General features: G+C 40.7%; 1 protein-coding gene across 7 annotated transcripts in view; it reads left to right on the top strand.

Moving 5' to 3' along the window:
• The window catches only part of myocd (myocardin), a 149,487-nt gene that overhangs the window by 113,877 nt on the left and 17,838 nt on the right, over nucleotides 1-17,772 (top strand). For 3 of the 7 annotated variants that reach the window (XM_050060729.1, XM_050060730.1, XM_050060733.1), the window contains 2 exons: nucleotides 9,620-9,685; nucleotides 17,140-17,295. The exons of 1 other annotated variant lie outside the window; for it this stretch is intronic. In XM_050060729.1, the coding sequence (XP_049916686.1) occupies nucleotides 9,620-9,685; nucleotides 17,140-17,295 (222 nt within the window). Of the gene's footprint in view, nucleotides 1-1,564; nucleotides 1,870-9,619; nucleotides 9,686-17,139; nucleotides 17,296-17,772 lie in introns of those variants that run through there. 3 more of the 7 variants (XM_050060735.1, XM_050060731.1, XM_050060736.1) reach the window with 3 other exon arrangements.

Here is a 17,772-nt window from a genome sequence, read left to right as displayed (position 1 = left end):
GTGGTCAAGTTTGTCCAAGTCAAACGGATCACGATAAGCGAATTATTATAGTAACTGTTTCTTTTCTTCATTTCTCATGCAGATAATTGACAATTTTACTGATGGTTTCAAAACACAGTGCAGTCATTTCAAACTCTTTTCAAATTACCATCAGGTACTTGAAGATAAATTCCTCTCTCATCGGCATTCCAAATGTTTTCCTCTGTATTCTTGTCTCATCTGTCCCTACTCTTTTTAAATCACTCAAACCAGCCTATGGAAACTTTAAAATTGTCCTCTCCCAGGCTCGTTGCCAATTCTTCCGCCTTCTTCCTCACCAAGGGCCGCTCAAGGGGCATTACGTGACTGGACATTATTAATCCAATTGACGAAGGCGGCTTTAACTACAAGTGCTTTGCCCGTGTGAGTAAAAAATTTTCAAGAATAGAACTGTAGTTTTAAAACATTCTCCCGTATATTGCCATGTATGAAAAGACAAAATAAACACTGCAAGCACACTACTTGATCACTATAAGCTATATGTCCCACTATATGTCCCAAGCATTTTGATCCACAGAGGCAGTTAGGTGCTGTAACAGTGAGCACTGTAAGTCATAAAATTAGATCTAATGTCAGAGGATAGACCAGGAAATATCCAGTCAAAGTGAACAAGGGTTCAGGGTACTGAAAAAACTGGTACTTTTTTATAGTATGGAGTTAGACTTCAGTGCATAGATAGTAAACAAACAAATAAATCCATAAGGAAAAGAGAAAAAAAAGAGCTAGACTACAGGGAAAACATACCATACATATATCTTGAGTCTTACTACAGGAACACATAGTCTCAGAGGAGACTGATATGTGTTTAGACCTATCTTTCATTTTAATGTAAACCCAGAACTGGTCCCAGGGAGACACCCCTGCCTCCTGATTGCCATTCATTCTGCTAAGCATACATTTGTTGCTGTTTCCATCATTTCACTAACTCACTCTTGCACTTCTGGGGCCTTTGTTTCCTTCCAGTGTCTTAAAATAACTTGACAGACTCTTACGATCCCCAAGATAACAGAAAATGTACACTTGGATATGTTTAGTGCTTGGGACAGGCCCCCCAGTAAATATAAGTTTAGACTTTAAGGGAATACTGAACCAAACCAACTTAAAATTTCTAATACCTGGATCCAAAGTTGATAGGCTGACTTGTTGTTTTTCAGCTGCTGGCACATGGCAAGAAGTGAAACTTGTTGCATCCCTGCTTTTCCCACTTTCTCCCTCCTGGCTGTACTGCTGCTCCACTATCAGCGTCCGTCTCTATCTTGATCTCCCCCTCCCTCTCTCCTCTCTAATGACAGTCAGCAGGGCTGATAGGCAGATATATTTACACTTGTGGCAAGGGAGGAAGAAGTCATCAGCCAAGCCTCGTCCAGCCTCCGGGCTGTGGCAGGCGGGGCTTAGAGGAAACCCTGGCCGGGTAGCCCCTCCCCGAGTAGGGCATATCTCTGTGCTGTCCCTGGCTCTGCTCAGAGTTCTCAGCTAGATGGGACCAAAGCTTAACTGGCCCGCAGACCCACACATCAGCCCCCGGGGGAGAGAGAGCAGAGAAGAGGAGGCAGGAAGGGAGAGCAGCCCACAGAGAGCAGAGGGCTTCTGCTAGTGTGCACACTGGCTGAGAGACATACACACTACTTTTCCTGTAGAGCTGTTAATGAGGCAGGCTGGGTCCACTCCAGCTCATCTCAGTCTGGCGTCCAGAGGTGGCCGGGGGGGGACGAAGTGTGTACCGTGTGTGACTTTATTTTGCAACTTTTAAACACTGGAACTGTACTGTGAGCATTATGACTCTTCTGGGCTCTGAACACTCCATACTGATACGAAGCAAGTTTAGATCAGGTAAGTCCAATGAGGATTGACATGTGACTTCTCTGTATCTGTGCATGCACTGTCAAGTTTATCAGAGAACACATGTTGTGTACAGCTGTGTTTATTCTTAAGAGCCTTGCAAGCAGTTTGTCTGTCAACACTTGGCATTTATAGGCGATCCTGTATACGATATGTCATTCATCTGTCTTGGATGAGCTGTGTTGACACTCCCAATGTGCTCTTCAGTGACACCAGCAAAGTGACAGGTGTATGTAATATACTGTGGATGTGAGGAATACCAGAGGGAGGCCAGCATAAGTCAGAAATCCTCCAGAGCGCTGTGCCCTGAGGACGAACCTTGTCACACTGTGATGGATTTACAGCTCTTCTTTGATGTCCATCAGCCTCCTTGTAAAAGCGCGACATGTGAGGCCGATTCCTTGGGCAGGTTAGCGCACTTGTTGCGTTCCATTCGTTGACCTGCTGCTGCTAAGGGGGAAACCAGCGAGGGGTTCTCACTCTGTGGCTCTGTGCACGCTGATAACGAGAGATTAGACACTGCAGAGGGGTCAGAGGTTATCTTAATATGGCTGAATTGGAAGCTGATGGTGCTTGTGTATGTGTGTGGGTGTGTGTACCTGGGCATATCAAAGAGGGAGGAAGGGCACTGACTACAGCACTGATTTAAACTCCCCTTAACGCACAGCAGCTGTTGGGGCTTTGTATCCATCTATCTGCTTCACACACACATAGAACATACTTTCTGCAAGGCTGAGCATGTGTGTTTGCGCTGTACTACTACAGTGTGTGCAGTCTGACCAACACTGCCACCTCCCTGAGGAGAATGTAACTGATGGTGGCAACAACAGAGCTCAAATGCAGCTCTCTGCTCTGTAAAGTTTGATATAAATGACTGCCTCTGCTGTGAATGTACAAACTGGAGGATTCAGTCCTTACTTGCAATTTGCCAGTGAGCTGTAATTGCCCTCCCAGAAATGGCAGGGTAAATGATGCTTTTCCTTTGAGTTGTTTAGAGCAGATCAGCAGGGTGGGAAATGACCCCCAGTGCTCCGGGGAACATGACAGGGGGGATGGCTGTGTTCAAAAGCAGCACGAGTTTTTTCACCAAGGTGGCTGAGGCAGCCCAGTCACCAGAATAAAACATTTGCATTGTACATTTATGCAAACAACGTATCCGACATTTGTACATTTCATACATGTGAGGTAGTTGAGATTAGATGTGTATGAGCTAATTTTTTCGTCAGGAGGAGGCGGCGATGGTGGATGTTGTGACTGCAGCAGCAGCAGACCACTGCTTGAGATCAACAAAAAACAAGTGTTTTTGAACAAGAGTTTGGGACATTTCCAGCTGTGTTTGTCGGGAACAAACCAGGTATTTAAAGCCAAAACATGATGTTTTCCTGACTCTTATCAAATGGTTTTTGTGCCTGAACCTTACCACACATTAACCACATTGATGTCACAATATAAAATTGAAAATTGAAACTTAAAATTTAAACATACAGAAATATACAATGCCAATGTTTATTCTGCTAATTGGGTTGATTCAGGTTCTGTGTTGCACAAAGCCACGCGCTCTAGCTGGTTAATAGCGCACAGATGTAGAGATAGTGTCTTACTGCCATAAAGGTCATCTTCCTACAAGTCAGCTTGATGCTACAGTGTGTGTGTGTGTGGGGGGGATTAATGTTGGGTTATACAAGGTACAACTGACATGACTGGTTGGGTGAATTTATGAGTGCATGACTGAAATGTTGTGCGTAAGAGAAGTAAAACTATACATAAATCTTTCTGTGATAACTGCCGATGACAGGGGGAGTCTAAGACGATCTGGTTGTGCTGGATTTACAGTTTTCTGTAAGCTGCGGCAGCTCGAGTTACATTCAGTGCCCTGTGAAAAACAGCAATTGTTGCTCTTTTGCACCACGCTTTAACTACATTATCAAAGCCATGGGAACTGCCGCTGCATTGGTGAAGCTAAAGGGAAAGATAAAGATCTCACTTAAGTGCTCCCCTCGGACCTCCAAATGTTTTGTGAATGTGTGTGTTACTGACTAGTTCTCATGCCGCTTTGATTAACAGCTCAAAGGGCTGTGCCCCGTGCTCTCAAGCTCACTGCCATTACATAATGGTATGACAGAGGCGTCAAATATGAGTTAAATCAGTGCTACAAGGTGTCAAACACATGTTGAACTGTAAATCAGCACCACACACACTTTCTTTCCCAAACACCTGTTTTATATCAGCTGCCACACCCAATCCAAGGGTTGTTGATGTTTTCACCTGACTTACAGAGAAAAATTGACTGCTAAATGTGAATATATGAAATATAGGCCTACCTATATTTTTGTACCTCCCCCACCCCACCCAAAAAAACCCCAAAAACAAACAAACAAACAAACAAAAAACCCAGTCTTGCATTTTGTTGGCTGTATATCGCTAGTTTTGGGACTGTTCAGAGGACAGGAGTGGCTGGGATGTGACTTAATTTTATTTATTTTTTTGACCTTCCCTGAAGCTACAAATACATTTTTTTCTTGAGCCTCCCTGAGTGACTTGGGGAAAATGCACGACCCTTTCTTCACCACAAATAAGTTGTTAGATTAAAAAACTTACCCTTTGATGTTTGAAAGTTAAAAGTTGAAGACGAAATCCTGGAGTTGAAAAAAGCCTTGGTTTTTCTCTATTGTCTTGTATGCTGGTTAGTTAGCACGAATGGTTTATTTTTTGCAAAATTTTGAATGAGCATAAAGTGATTTTGATGAAACATCGATATTTTCAGCTTAGATTTGGTTATGTTTTTTTCCTGAGAGAAGCATGTGTCCCACATAATGTGTTTAAGCACTGTCGGAAATTTGAAATCCAATGATAATTTCTGTTTTTACAGTTTCTGGCTATGATAAATGGTGTAATTTTGGTGATTTTGAAGGAAAACATGCCTTCCAATGTTTTCTTTATAAATCGGTGGTAAAATAATGGTGCGTTCCAGGGCAACCCGTAACTCGTGTTTTCACAACCTGTAACCCGTGAAAGTGCACTGGAATGGCAGTCAAACCCGTAACTTCCCACCCGTGAACTCGTACCAGATCGATATACTCCCAGTTACGCTTTCTGACGTCACACAGCCCTCTAAACCAATTACCTTACTCCTCTAAATAACAATGGCAGCCCTATGGATGCGATGTTGATGCAGGTGATACATGGTGAGAAATAGACATAAAATAACCCTAATGTTAACGCATTATTGGCAGCCGCTCTAACAGCTGGTTTCCAGTGCAAGAATAATCAATACAAAATACATTTCCAAACACACAGATAACGTAAAATAAGAAGTATAATAGCAACTGTGACCTGTTTCGCTCAAATGAGCAAGGAGCAGGCACCTTTGGCGACAGAAATATTGGGGAAGCACAATACGGTTCGCCATGTCCAACGTTAAACAGGAAGTAACTGGCAGTTTGCCGTAACTTTCCTGGAACGCTACAAAGTTGTAACTCGTGACTTGAAGTCGTGACTTACGAGTTCAAAAGCCTGCCTGGAACGCACCATAAGTACAAAAAGTTGTATTCCCCTCCCCTAAGCTCAGATAAAAAAAAACGTCCCTCCCATGAGCCTAAAAAAATAGGAAATGCCTCCCCCTTTTTTGCACCACCCCCTCCCCTCTCATTAATAACAAACAGTCCTTAGTCATGTTTTATTCAAAATTAGATCACAGTGTGAGAAAATATATCAAATATTTTATCCATAATGATCCGTAAATTCACAATTCATTCCATCTGACCCACTGTGTGCCCTATTATTGAACCAAGTTGTTGTTGTTTGCTAAGCTAACGCAACAAAGAAATCTAGTGAATCGCGCCAAATGGATCACTATGATTACAAACCATCTGACAGTTAAGGTGAGGCAGTTAAGAAACTGTGAAAGGAAAAATGATGGTTAAAACTAAGGGTGTTTGACATGCAGCAGCCCTACTGTAACATATGCATGTCACGTTAGCTTGTCATGTTAGCTCAGGCTTCCTCAAGTGAGGAACAGAACCTCAACTACCAACATAGTTTAGGACTAGGCTTGATAATGAAAAATTCTAATTAAATGATTAATTGTAATGAATTACTTGAGTTACAATTTGTTTGAGCTTTATTTTTTGACTTAAGTGTTAGCATAATTTTGTGTGTATCGTGTTAATTGAGCCTTAGGATAGAACATCCCGTAAGACCAAAAAAAAAAATGTTACTTCCATGATCCTGGCAGAAGTTTCCCTTGCTTAAATTTATGACAAAACTGATAATAAGTAATAATATGAAAGACAACATTTAGACACCCTCCACTGACAATGAATGGTACTCTGGCAACAGATAAAAAAGCACTTACCTGTGGAATGGGTTGGCTTTTGCGCTTTTTTCTTCATCACCCTACTATCCCACTGTTGACTATAAGTCACTGTCAATGGAGCTGCTCCAGAAACTGTATCTTAATGGTGGACTGTTGGCTCTCCTGCATCTGGCTCTGGCTCACGTTCACAAATCTGCCTTGAACTGTCCAAGAGCAAAGCGATAAAGTATGCAAGTTCTGTTTTAAGGTGGATTTTCACTTTATGCAGAGGTATTAGACTAAAATAAACCTAATACTTCATTTAGGAATACCTGTTTATTAGATGTTATACAGTCGCGCTCATACATCTGTCGCGAACACATTCTTGCTTGTGCTGAGGGAACGTTCAGGAGAATTCATGTAACAAATGCAACCAGTCTCTTTAGCTAAGTCGTTGGAGTTTAAGTGTAAAAGTGTGATGTTATTATTAGACCGTTTCTTTCTTGTGTGGTGGCTGTGAATGTGTTAGCCACAGGGCGACTATAAATCAGAATATCACTACACTGGCCTGTGTAATTATCACCACTTCACCAGTGCAAACCAGGCCAAATGATCACTTATTTACACTATAAATCTGAAAACTTGTAAATGTTGCTGTGGATTTGTATGTCCTTTGTTGTCAAGAAAGCCCAAGTTAAAACAAATGTCTTAAGTTTCAAAGTCAACAGTGAGCGAGGGAGAGTATCGTATGGTTCAGTGATCTGTGATTACACAGCCTTTCTGTAACATGTGCACGCTGCAATCAAGACAGACAACCCTCAGGTCTTAGCAAAGCTTTTTAGAAAAAAAGAGCAGATTATATGGCAGCTGCTGTGTTTTTTCAGACAGAATTATTGATAAGGTTTTAGTAAATATAGAGCAGCGAAGAGTTAAGTAATAATATTGGTTACACTCAATTTGTCATCCTGCTTTTTCCATGACAGGAGAGACAAACCTGCCTGGATAGAATAAAGGCTTTTAGCTGACTTAGAATGCAGCTGCCTATGTCGTGTTAGCTTGTCACATTAGCTTGATAGAAGCACCACGAATAAATGAAACAATGCTAGTCTTACAACAGATTTCAGAATTTAGTGTCCAAGTCACTAATGAGAACAATAATTTATGAAAATGGCACGATACCGAATGAGAGGACTGCAGCCAGCAGCTGCAATACAGGCTACAGTATAACCACTTTGGGTGTTTTCGCACTGTCAATTTACATTGTCAGTTTACCTTGACTAAAAGTGCTTGTTTTTGCCACTGACAGGCTCAGATTGTTCGACAACATTGTGGAAAGGATCCCTGTGGAGATGAATCATTTTTGTTAAAGCGTAAGATTCCTTTTGTTTAACTAGAAATGGCCCTGAAATTGCTATCACCAAAAGCCACCAGACAGACTCTATTTAAATAAACAGTATTTTTATCATTGTAAAACAAAATTCAAAGTTGACAGAAACAAAATAAAACTCACAAAAAACAACTTGGCTCATCTTTCCACTGTTCCAATAATCACCAACTCTGGTTTGGTTGAAACAAACCCTTAATTCACCCAGTTCGAAAATATGTTGACTGCATACATGCTTAAATCACTGTTCATTTAAATGGAGTCTGGCTGGCAAAAGCGATTTTGGGGTTGTTTCTGGTCAAACAAAACAAATCTTACTCTTTAACAAAAAGGTCTGTCTCATTAGGGATCCTTTCCATGATGCTGTCAGACATTTAGAATAACAATCTGATCAGTGGCAAAACAAGTACTTTTAGTGGACATAAACTGACGGTGCGAACATGCCCCGAATGGTTACTTTGTAGCCCTCTTGCTAAGGCTGAAGCTGGCAATACTGGACCAATTTCAAAAATGATTGTTCCTATTAGTCACTTATACTGAAAAACAGTGGAAAAAAAGAGAAGAGAGAGTCCAGACTGAAAAAAATCAAAGTTATAATTTAAGTGTCAGCCCTGACAACAAAGAGCAGCTTGCTGTGCTTCTCCAAACAGAATTATTGATAACATAATACAGAGCATTGCCCTCGAGTTCAAATCAAAGACGGGCTGCAGAATTAACTACACACACTAACAGCTACATTCCATTGTCATCTTTCTTTTTTCGTGACAGAAGAGACAAACACTGCTGTTAGGTGACTTAAAATGCAACTATCTTGCGTTGACGTTAGCTTGTCACAAAAGTAAGGTATAAATGAAAGGAACAGTAACAGATCTATTAGGTTTCACTATGTGAGTTTTGAAGTGTCAGCCCATAATACAGAGCAGCGAGGAGCGGTCCCTTGCATTAAAATCAAAGAGTCTACATTCCTTTGTCACTTTGCTTTTTCCATGACAGAAGAGACAAAACGTGCATGTGTTTGTGCCTGTATACATAGACGGGTGCTATTGCACTATCCACTATCGTAGGGGATGGGCAAAAAACTTCCGTTCACAGAGGCTGTATCAGTTACATGTTTTGGTCAGCTTTCAGTGAGAAACTAATGCCTGCGTTTGCTCTCTGTGATGTTGCGACCAGCAGGTCACGACCCCCTCACTGTAAACTAAAGCAGATGTTAGATGAAGGGAAGGGCCTGGTGTTACATAATGAAGGTGCTCTCCCACAGGGGCGCTACGATGTGGCACCCGAGCTCGCTGATATTCAGTCTAACTGTTACAAAAATCATTACATCAAAGGAACGTTCATAAAATGCTTGAATCTAGCCAAATGTACAGGAATATAAACCACCTGGGAGAGATAATTAACAATAGGGAAGACAAGCAGAAAGTGATTAGGGTCTTGTAGAAAAGGAGGAACAGATCATAGTTGTGTGTCAGATCCAGGATCTCATGGAGACCTTTAGATAACAGCAATGAAGAGAAACACACATAGACAATGAAAGAAAAAGAAAGCAAAAGAGCCACAGACACAAGCAGACCAACAGACACGGGGGAGGCTCTATGTTTATGACCCCACACTCCCACCTAGACCACTTCCACACACACACACACACACACACACACACACACACGCACATAAAGCGCACACAGAAACGTGCACACACCCTGCGGACCACACACTGGCTAGCAGATCTGTTTAAAAGCCAGGAGCTGTGTTTATCATTCCCTACATCCTGCTCACAGAAATATTTGTGAGCAAGCAGCGTTGTTTTTTTCCCGTGTTTTCTGTATGCATATGTATATATGATACATGTGCGTGTTTTTTATACCAGCCTGTAGGTGAGGTGAAATTATTCTGAAACTACAAGTTATGAAACAGCATTTATAATGGGTTGAATTCTCAGTTTCTTCCTGCTTTTTGTCTGTCCCTTACCTGTCTTTCCACATCTTTCTCATCTTTCCCCTTCTTCTTACTCTTCCCCTCCATCTATCCCACCCTCCTCCTCCTCCTCCATCCTCCAACTCCAGTCCTACAGTTAAGACTTCAGCAGAGGAGGACACGAGAGCAGCTGGCAGACCAAGGCATCATGCCTCGTGAGTAACGCCTTCCAACACCGAGCTGCCGCCGCACATGCAGGCACACACACTCTCCCACTTACATGTTTTTAGGCTGCAGTGTAAGTGTGACAGACAGAGACACAATGAACAGGGATGGGCAAAGGAAAGGTACAAAAAAAGAGCCAACTAACATAATATTTTCTCACCTACCTGTTGTGGTGTCCAGCTGTGCAGGTCCAGGTTTTGAGATTTCTGCCTCCACCCCAGTGCAATGAAGGAAAACGAAATTACATCTAAATATTCAACAGTAACGTCTGCTTTGAGAGGCATTTTTTATTTGAGATTTTCAATGCTGTGAGCACCAACAACAAAATCTTATTCACGTCCTTAGTAATGTAGTGGAGGTAGAACTTTTAGAGCTCAATGTCAATACCTTGACAGATAAATCCAAAGCTATCTTTATGGTTAGATACCAGATTCTACTATAGGGATAAGGGGATCTGACACTTTAAACCACAGTGTGTCACGTGACAAGGAAAATGGCATTATCATGACCACAGCATTTGAGTGGTCCTGCTTTCTTTTTGGAATCTGGGAATGTTGGTTAAAGTAGTAATGCAACTTTTTGGCCACTTGGGAGCAGCAGAGCAAGCTTTCAACGAAATACTAACATATTATCACTGTACATAGTTGATATGACTATGGATTAGCAAACATTTTTTTTTTTTTTTTTTTTTTTTTTTTTTACACATTGAGCGGACACAAAGCAACATTGGCATATATGTGGATTTGCTGATGAGAGCAGTAAGAGTCAACCAAAACAAAGATTTGTAAGATGCTGAAACACTCCGCAAAGTCTTTTGTTATTTGTTCTATCAATAAATTTTTTTTTTTAAAAAACTACGCAAATGATACAATTCTACATAGAGCTACAGGGTAAACACATGAAGAACAGATTTTTTAAGGTAATTTAGTACAGTGAAACCTCTGATATTGTGTGTTGACAGTTTTGGAAAGCAGCATGGATGTAAAGGTTCAAACATCCAGCCCAGTGTGGGAAATATGAGCGGTTATTGCCTTTTCAAATTTGCCCTATAATTGTAGGTCTCCTTGGCTCAATCAGTATTATTTTGAAAATCTTGGAACGCAGTTGTGAGAAGCATCATTTTACATGAATCAGATCATTGAGTCTGACAGATTGCATGACATGAAAAGAAAAAGATACGACTGATTTGGGACTATCTATTACAGTTTTAAATGAAACAGTGAAATCAGATGCCAGCTGCTTGTAAAAGAACAGGAAAGTAAGAGTAAGAGGTATGGAGACGGAGGAATTGTGTAGCTCAGGAATCAGCAGATGATTTTACTGATAAACTTCAACCAGAAAGGAACCAATTAATGAAACAAGTTGCAGTCCTAATCTTTTGGAATCACATTGGTTGAAGTGCAGATTTATACCAGTAGAGTTTTTCACACTCTACAGCTGTGGTTCAAGACATTTTTTTTGTCTTATGTAACCCCACAGCCCTGTCACATGAACTCAAGTACCTCTTCACTGACAACACATGTTCCAAATATGAACAGTGTTTAGGTCTAATTGGTCAGTTGCTTTTGTAGGCTACTACTAAGACTTTGAGTGCCAGCAGCTGGATATTTCAACCATTTATCCTATTTAATGCCAGCTGTTAAAACTGTTCATTCATTGCTCCTGCCTGACTGTTTCAGCTGTTTATCTGTTACCTACTGTAGCTTTTTCCACCATTATCCCTTAATTCTGGCAAACCTTTCAATCATTTATTCGATATGTTATTGTCAACTCTTTCAGCAATTTATTGGTAACATTTAGCTAACTACTTATCTATTACTTTTAGTTACCAATTGTAACAGCTTATCCATTAGCCTACTTAGTGTAGCTACTTATACCATTTATCCCAAATCAGTACTTTTAGCTTATTTAAGCTTATGTTTTGATTTATATACTGTATCCCTTACTTTTAGTCAGCCTTTTCAACCTTTTATCCAAGACTTAAAATGCTAGCTATTTAAACAATTTATCTCTTACTTTTAGCAGTTTCAACAGTTAACCGAGTCCTTCGCAATTTCAACTATTTATATTACTTTAAGCCATGTTATCCAAGGTTTTATCTCATACTTAAGCTCAGTATTTCAACCATTTGTAATACTTTTAGCTAACGTGAATCATAAAAGGATGTTCCAGTGCACACCAGGATACTCAGGTTGCCACTTTTTTGCTTACATTAAAAACAAAAAAGGAGCGAACTACGCATTTCGCATATCACTTATCAGATTCGCTCTGTGCTAAATCGCCGTCAGATATTCCTTTTAAATAATCACGCGCTGATAAGCAGAGAGTGTTTCACTACAAAAAAACAGTAAAGGTAATAGCAACTTAAATTCTTCCATACAAAGTTAATTTCAGTAGAAATATTACATTTCATACAAATACAAATAATGTAAGAATAGAACAGAAGATGAATAGATCCAAACTGTACACGTTTCCACTGCACACATTTAGGAATATTCTCATAATAAGATAGAAAAAATAGAGCAAAGTACAACCTTTAGCTAACTGTTCAAACTTCTCTGATAGCTGTCTAAGTAGATTTCACGCAGTCTCGATTGCAACACGAAGTTTGTTTTGGTGTTGTTTCAAGTTAGCTGAGCAACTTAACAATTTAACTGCAGAAGTACCCCCTAGAGAACAAGTACCCCTGGTTGGGAGTCACTGCTCTACAGTATGTAACTGATGCACTTTGAAACTGAGTCAAACTGCGCCAGAACTGAGATCTACTTACACTGCAGATTAAAGCATTAAAGACAGACATGTAGGAAGAAAAGAAAACAGAAAAGATGACAGATGCTGCAAAGAGAACCAGATCCAGACTCCAGACGGATAAATCCACAGGTAGTGACAGATACAAAGGTGGACTTAGAGGAAGCAGGTGAATATATGCACCAGACAGACAGACAGGCAGATAGTGCCTGCAGCCAGCGAGTAGGCAGACAGGTCGGTGAGTGACCGCCGAGGAATGCTCTTGTGCTGGAAGAGGCTCTGGACCTCAAAGGAAACAGATTTACATCGTCGGTACCTGTTTACAGCGCGGCGCCTGTAGAGAGGCACGCCCAAAATCAACAACATGGAGCATGAGCTGATGAGAACAAGTAGACCTGAGTGTACTCTTAAATCCTTACTGCTACGATTTATAACCTCATGTTCTTTAAGTCATGGCAGCACTGTCATGTTGCCAACATACTACATGCCACAAATGTCAAGCACAGATATTTTTGCTGGCATTCAAAAAATGTCAATTTCAAATATTCATTAGAAACCAAAGATGTGTTTAGCATGGGACATTACACAGCACACAGCCACTTATAAACTAAGATCTTATCAATTCCTTATACTTTAAAGCAACAACGTCGTCTTGGCAAACACAGGAGCAGTGAGTGATGCCAGTGTGCACTGTGTAGCTTTTTTGGAGCAACAGGGGACTGGGGGACTTGGACTGCAGGCCAGGGATTTGTTGAATGATATCTCTGGCACCGTTTGCCATTTCACAGAGGCTCCAGCCTCCAGATAAACTGCTGGTAAGTGTGCGGGGGAACGGAATCCAGAGGCCCTGCGAGGCCCTATCAGTTTTTAGGAGTCTGTCACAGATAAGGCAGCAAGGAGAAACACAATTGGCCAGCAGGGCTGCAGGCGCTTTTTTAAAAAAGACATTTCAATTGGCTGTTTATCTCTTGATTGCAGGCAGTGGCGCACATGGAAGAGGGTTGCAAAGACTTGTATTTGTTAGTACACACTTTCTCACACCCACACACTAGATGTGTTATCACTCTCGAAAGCAGCAGCGTCATTTGTCCTTCCAGCTCTTTATATCCAAAAGTAAGACATTTCTCAGGGCGTCACAGCATCCTCCTCCTGCTCCACGCTGCTGTGGATGTGATCCTTCAGATGCTGGCTGTGTTATTCCTGCTGGGGAGATGGACACGGCACAGGGTCTGTGTATATATTACCCAAGGAACATCTGGTGTTTATTAGGCTATTGGAGAATCCGCCCCAGCCTCTCAAGCCTGACTGGCGTGTGGCCTGCATAGGGGTGCACTGTCTGCCTGCTGGCCACGGGTCTGAATACACACACACACACACACACACACACACATACAATCTAATATTTCCTCATAAAGATAATAGGACTGTACCTGCAGGTTTACTGTGCTTTTTTTCCTGCACAAAAACACACATTTCCACTCCCACAGCAGTGGTGCTTTAAGCCTCAGTGGATGGAAACACAAAGGGAATTATTCCTCCTAATGCACCATACGTCTTACCTCTTAGTGTAGTGTTTACATTTGGCAGATACGGTCAGCAGGTACACGTATTGCAATAGGTTTAAAGTGCGTCGTATGTTTTAATACTGCTGCAGAATGTTTAAAAGTCTGTAAGCCAGCTTCAGACTCACACGATCATGTTACAGTATGCCCGTGTGGGCCCGTGCAGCCACAGTCGGAGGCATTTTTAGGCAGTTTGGTTACACAGTTTAAACACACTTAAAGCTCCGTGTGTCCCTGTGATGTCAAATCAGGTCTTAAATCAGAACAGTCAGTGACAGGTGAGGTGGGAGAGTGTAAGACAGCGGGGCCGACTCGGTGGGCAGCTGACTTATAAACAGATGATGATGTCATCCTGCTGGTGGACAGTGATTGTTCGCCAACGTGACCACGGACTGGCAGCTGGTCCTTCCTCACTGGATCATCTGCTTTACCCACTGCCCTCCATCTGTGTGACATTCTGTCCTTCACTGCCCTGTTACATCCCTTTATCCCTCCTTCATTTACACCCTCTTCCTTTCATTCCTATCATTCCCTTTTCCTTCCCTTGTTTCCCTTTTTTCTCTTTTATATTTTATACTAATTCTTTCTTTGGGAATCTCTACCCACATGGTATTCTCTTCTTTTACTCCCTTACCTTGCTCTCCCCATTCTTACGTCAACCTTCATTTCAACTTCCAATTCATTCTTTATTTTATTCATCCCTTCGTTTATATTTCAACTTTAATTTCTTTCTTTCTTTCTTTCTTTCTTTCTTTCAATTCAAACTTTTGTTGGATTCTTTGTTTCTTTATTTTTTCTTTCTTTCTTTTTATTCCAACTTAATTTGTTTGTTTTTATTCCAGCTTTTCTGTCTTTGTGTATTTCTTTCTTTGTGTCTTTCTTTCTGCTTTTCTTCCTTACTGCTTTCTTCCTCATTTAAATTTTTCTTACTTTCTGTCTGTTTTTCGTCCTTCATACCTTCTTTTTATTTCAACTTTAGACTTTTTCTTTCTTGCTTAGTTTCTTTAAATGTGTTTATCTTTTCATTCTTTCTTAATTCCTCCATTGTATTTTAATTTTTATGCTCACTCATTTTGAAGTCTATTTTATTTTCCTTCATTTTTCTATCATTTTTACCTCTCACACAAAAATTCCTTCCCTCTGTGTTGTATCCATCCATTCAGCCTTTAATTACATACTTGTGTCCTTGTTAAGTCCTTTTTGTGTCCTTTTTAAAGTTTCTTATGAAGCATTACATTTCAGATCCATTTTTCATCAGACAGCATCACTCTACCTGAGTGGTTCAAGCACAAAGGTTAATATCATTCCTTTGATTTTGGCACTGTATCCTGTGTCATCACTCAGAAATATCCCACTAAAATTACATTTGACCAAATAAGTGCTGGTGCTCTTTGTTGCGCTCGGATAATCGCCGTGATCCGGTGTGCTCTCCTCTCTGCTGGGTAATCAGTCCTGCGAGTGCTGTGGATAGACTGTGGGCCAGGCCAGGTTAGATTATTTATACTGGGTTTAACAGAGAGAGATTGTGGAAGATTGAAAATCTCACCCGCTGCAGCCCTTTAATTACAGCCACTCCATTTATTTTTCTAGTACTCAAAGTATCTGGCTGTGCAGGGAGTGGAGCAGCTGAGTAGATATTAGAAAAGAAATATTGATTATTGAAGGTTTAGGAAGGTCATGTGCAAAGTGTTTGTTGAGGAAATGATAGCTGAATACAACAGGGTTAAAATACATAGATGAATTATAGTATGATGATAGTGATGGAATGTAAAAAATGACATGAAAAGACAAAAAATACTATTTAACAGAAAGACACTGTGAATTTAGCATCTAGATATTGATAGCCCTATTGATTTTTCAAGGAAACTTGGTAATTGTAGAAGACAATAGGCGACAAAATAGGATAAAACAAAAACTAATGCATGAAAATATGTCTTTAAAACATCAGCAGCTTTAATGTATAAATGTCTTCAAGAGAGAGACTACATTATGCTCTATGTGAATCTATCATGTATGAATTTGAAATTTGAATTACAGTTTAAATGTAGAAAATTTAAATATATAATTTGTAGTCATTTGTTCAACTTCTAACTTTTAAGTATACCAATGAGTGTTTATTGTAACAGGCTGTGCAGCAGGGGACAGTCCTAAAAGGGCTTTGTGAAAACACAACCACCACGTAGGCTCATCTTTAAAGGGAGGCAGCAGAGAGACAGCAGATGAACGAAACACGATCAGATAGGCAACAAAAAGCAGGCTGGTTTGTGAGCATGAACTGCAGGAACTAGCAAACTGTCTTGGTTGGTCAGTGTTCCAAAAATCTCTAGTTCTGGTTTGGTCGAAGTAAAGCCTTAATTCGCTGAGTTAGATGTGAAAATATGCTGGCTCTACGCGCTGTTTCTGTCTCTTTTAGTCTCTCTCTCTACCTTTTACTTTTCCTGTGACGTTATCCCCATCACTCACAGTTGCCATCTTTCTCAGCTCAGCTGCCTTTTCCAGCAGTAGAGACTGACCTCTGGTGGCGTGCACTGTACACTATAATACATCACCTCAAAACAGCAACTCTATCAGTTTAATTACAGGAGTTTTGACAGTACTGAAAATCATACTGTTGGGATTTCTAAATACACTGGTATACTGTAATACTGTGATACCACTCAGGCCCTATGGCAGTCCTAAAAGTATTAAAAGTAACTCATTATGCCACAGGACTCTCCCTGTCAGTCTTATGTTATTCTATAGCCTATATTATATTGGCAGATTACTATCACTGACTGTGTAAGCAGCATTTAATTGTTGTATCTAGTTGAGGTGAAGTTAATTTGAACTATTTTAAATACTTAATACACTGTTTGGCAATTTAATTTAGAGTATTGTACTTGTATGGTCAAAATACTTATTTTAAAAATAATATAATAGCAGTAGCTACAGTACAGTTATCAATAAATGGAGTTAAAATGAGTTGTGATGAATCAAAGGAATAACATTGCACAAAAATGAACTCAAAGTACAAGTATCTAAAATACTTCAGTACCGATCTTGATCAAGTGTACTTAGTTAGAGTCGTGTATAAGCAGTATTTCCCAGGTGTGTCCCATGTTGTTGATGGTGTGGTCCTGCTGTGTGTTGTGCAGACCCAGCCTCAGACGGCTCCTCTCTAGAGGCCCAGATGAGGCTGAAGCGAGCACGGCTCGCCGAGGACCTGAATGAGAAGCTGGCTCTCAGGCCGGGGCCCCTGGAGCTGGTCCAAAAGAATATCATTCCCCTAGACTCTGCCATCACAATGACAGGTATCAGCAGAGAGATGCTCAACACACATTAACACTTGCTGCATCTCAACCTGCCTGACTCCACGTTGTGTGTTTGGTAGTGGCATCCACTAGTCTCCCTGAACAGGAGAGCACGCTTCACTACTGACTGTGTGTGTGTGTGTGTGTTTGTTCAGGTCCTTTACTAAACAGAACACACAGTCACACCATTTTGTCAAACAAGCACCCACTAAAAGTAGAGTGTTTATTGCAGATCTTCTATGAACATTATGTTCATCCCCCACAAACAGGTTTGTGACAGTAGCATGAACTGGACATTGCATTTAGCCTGTACACAATACATCTGACCAACAGTGGCCCCTAAATCCAAAGAAATAATTAGTTCCTTACGGACACTTAATGTTAGGAAGCCTTTCATCTAAATCTAAAGTTACAGGCTAAAACTTTGTCTGTGTGGTTGAAAAAGAAATGACTTATAAAGCCTTTGTAACGGGTGAC

Source organism: Epinephelus moara, chromosome 13 (assembly GCF_006386435.1).
Source record: "Epinephelus moara isolate mb chromosome 13, YSFRI_EMoa_1.0, whole genome shotgun sequence".
NCBI classification, from domain to species: domain Eukaryota; kingdom Metazoa; phylum Chordata; class Actinopteri; order Perciformes; family Serranidae; genus Epinephelus; species Epinephelus moara.
Note: the sequence above shows the minus strand (reverse complement) of the source record. Positions and strands in the feature narration are given on the sequence as shown.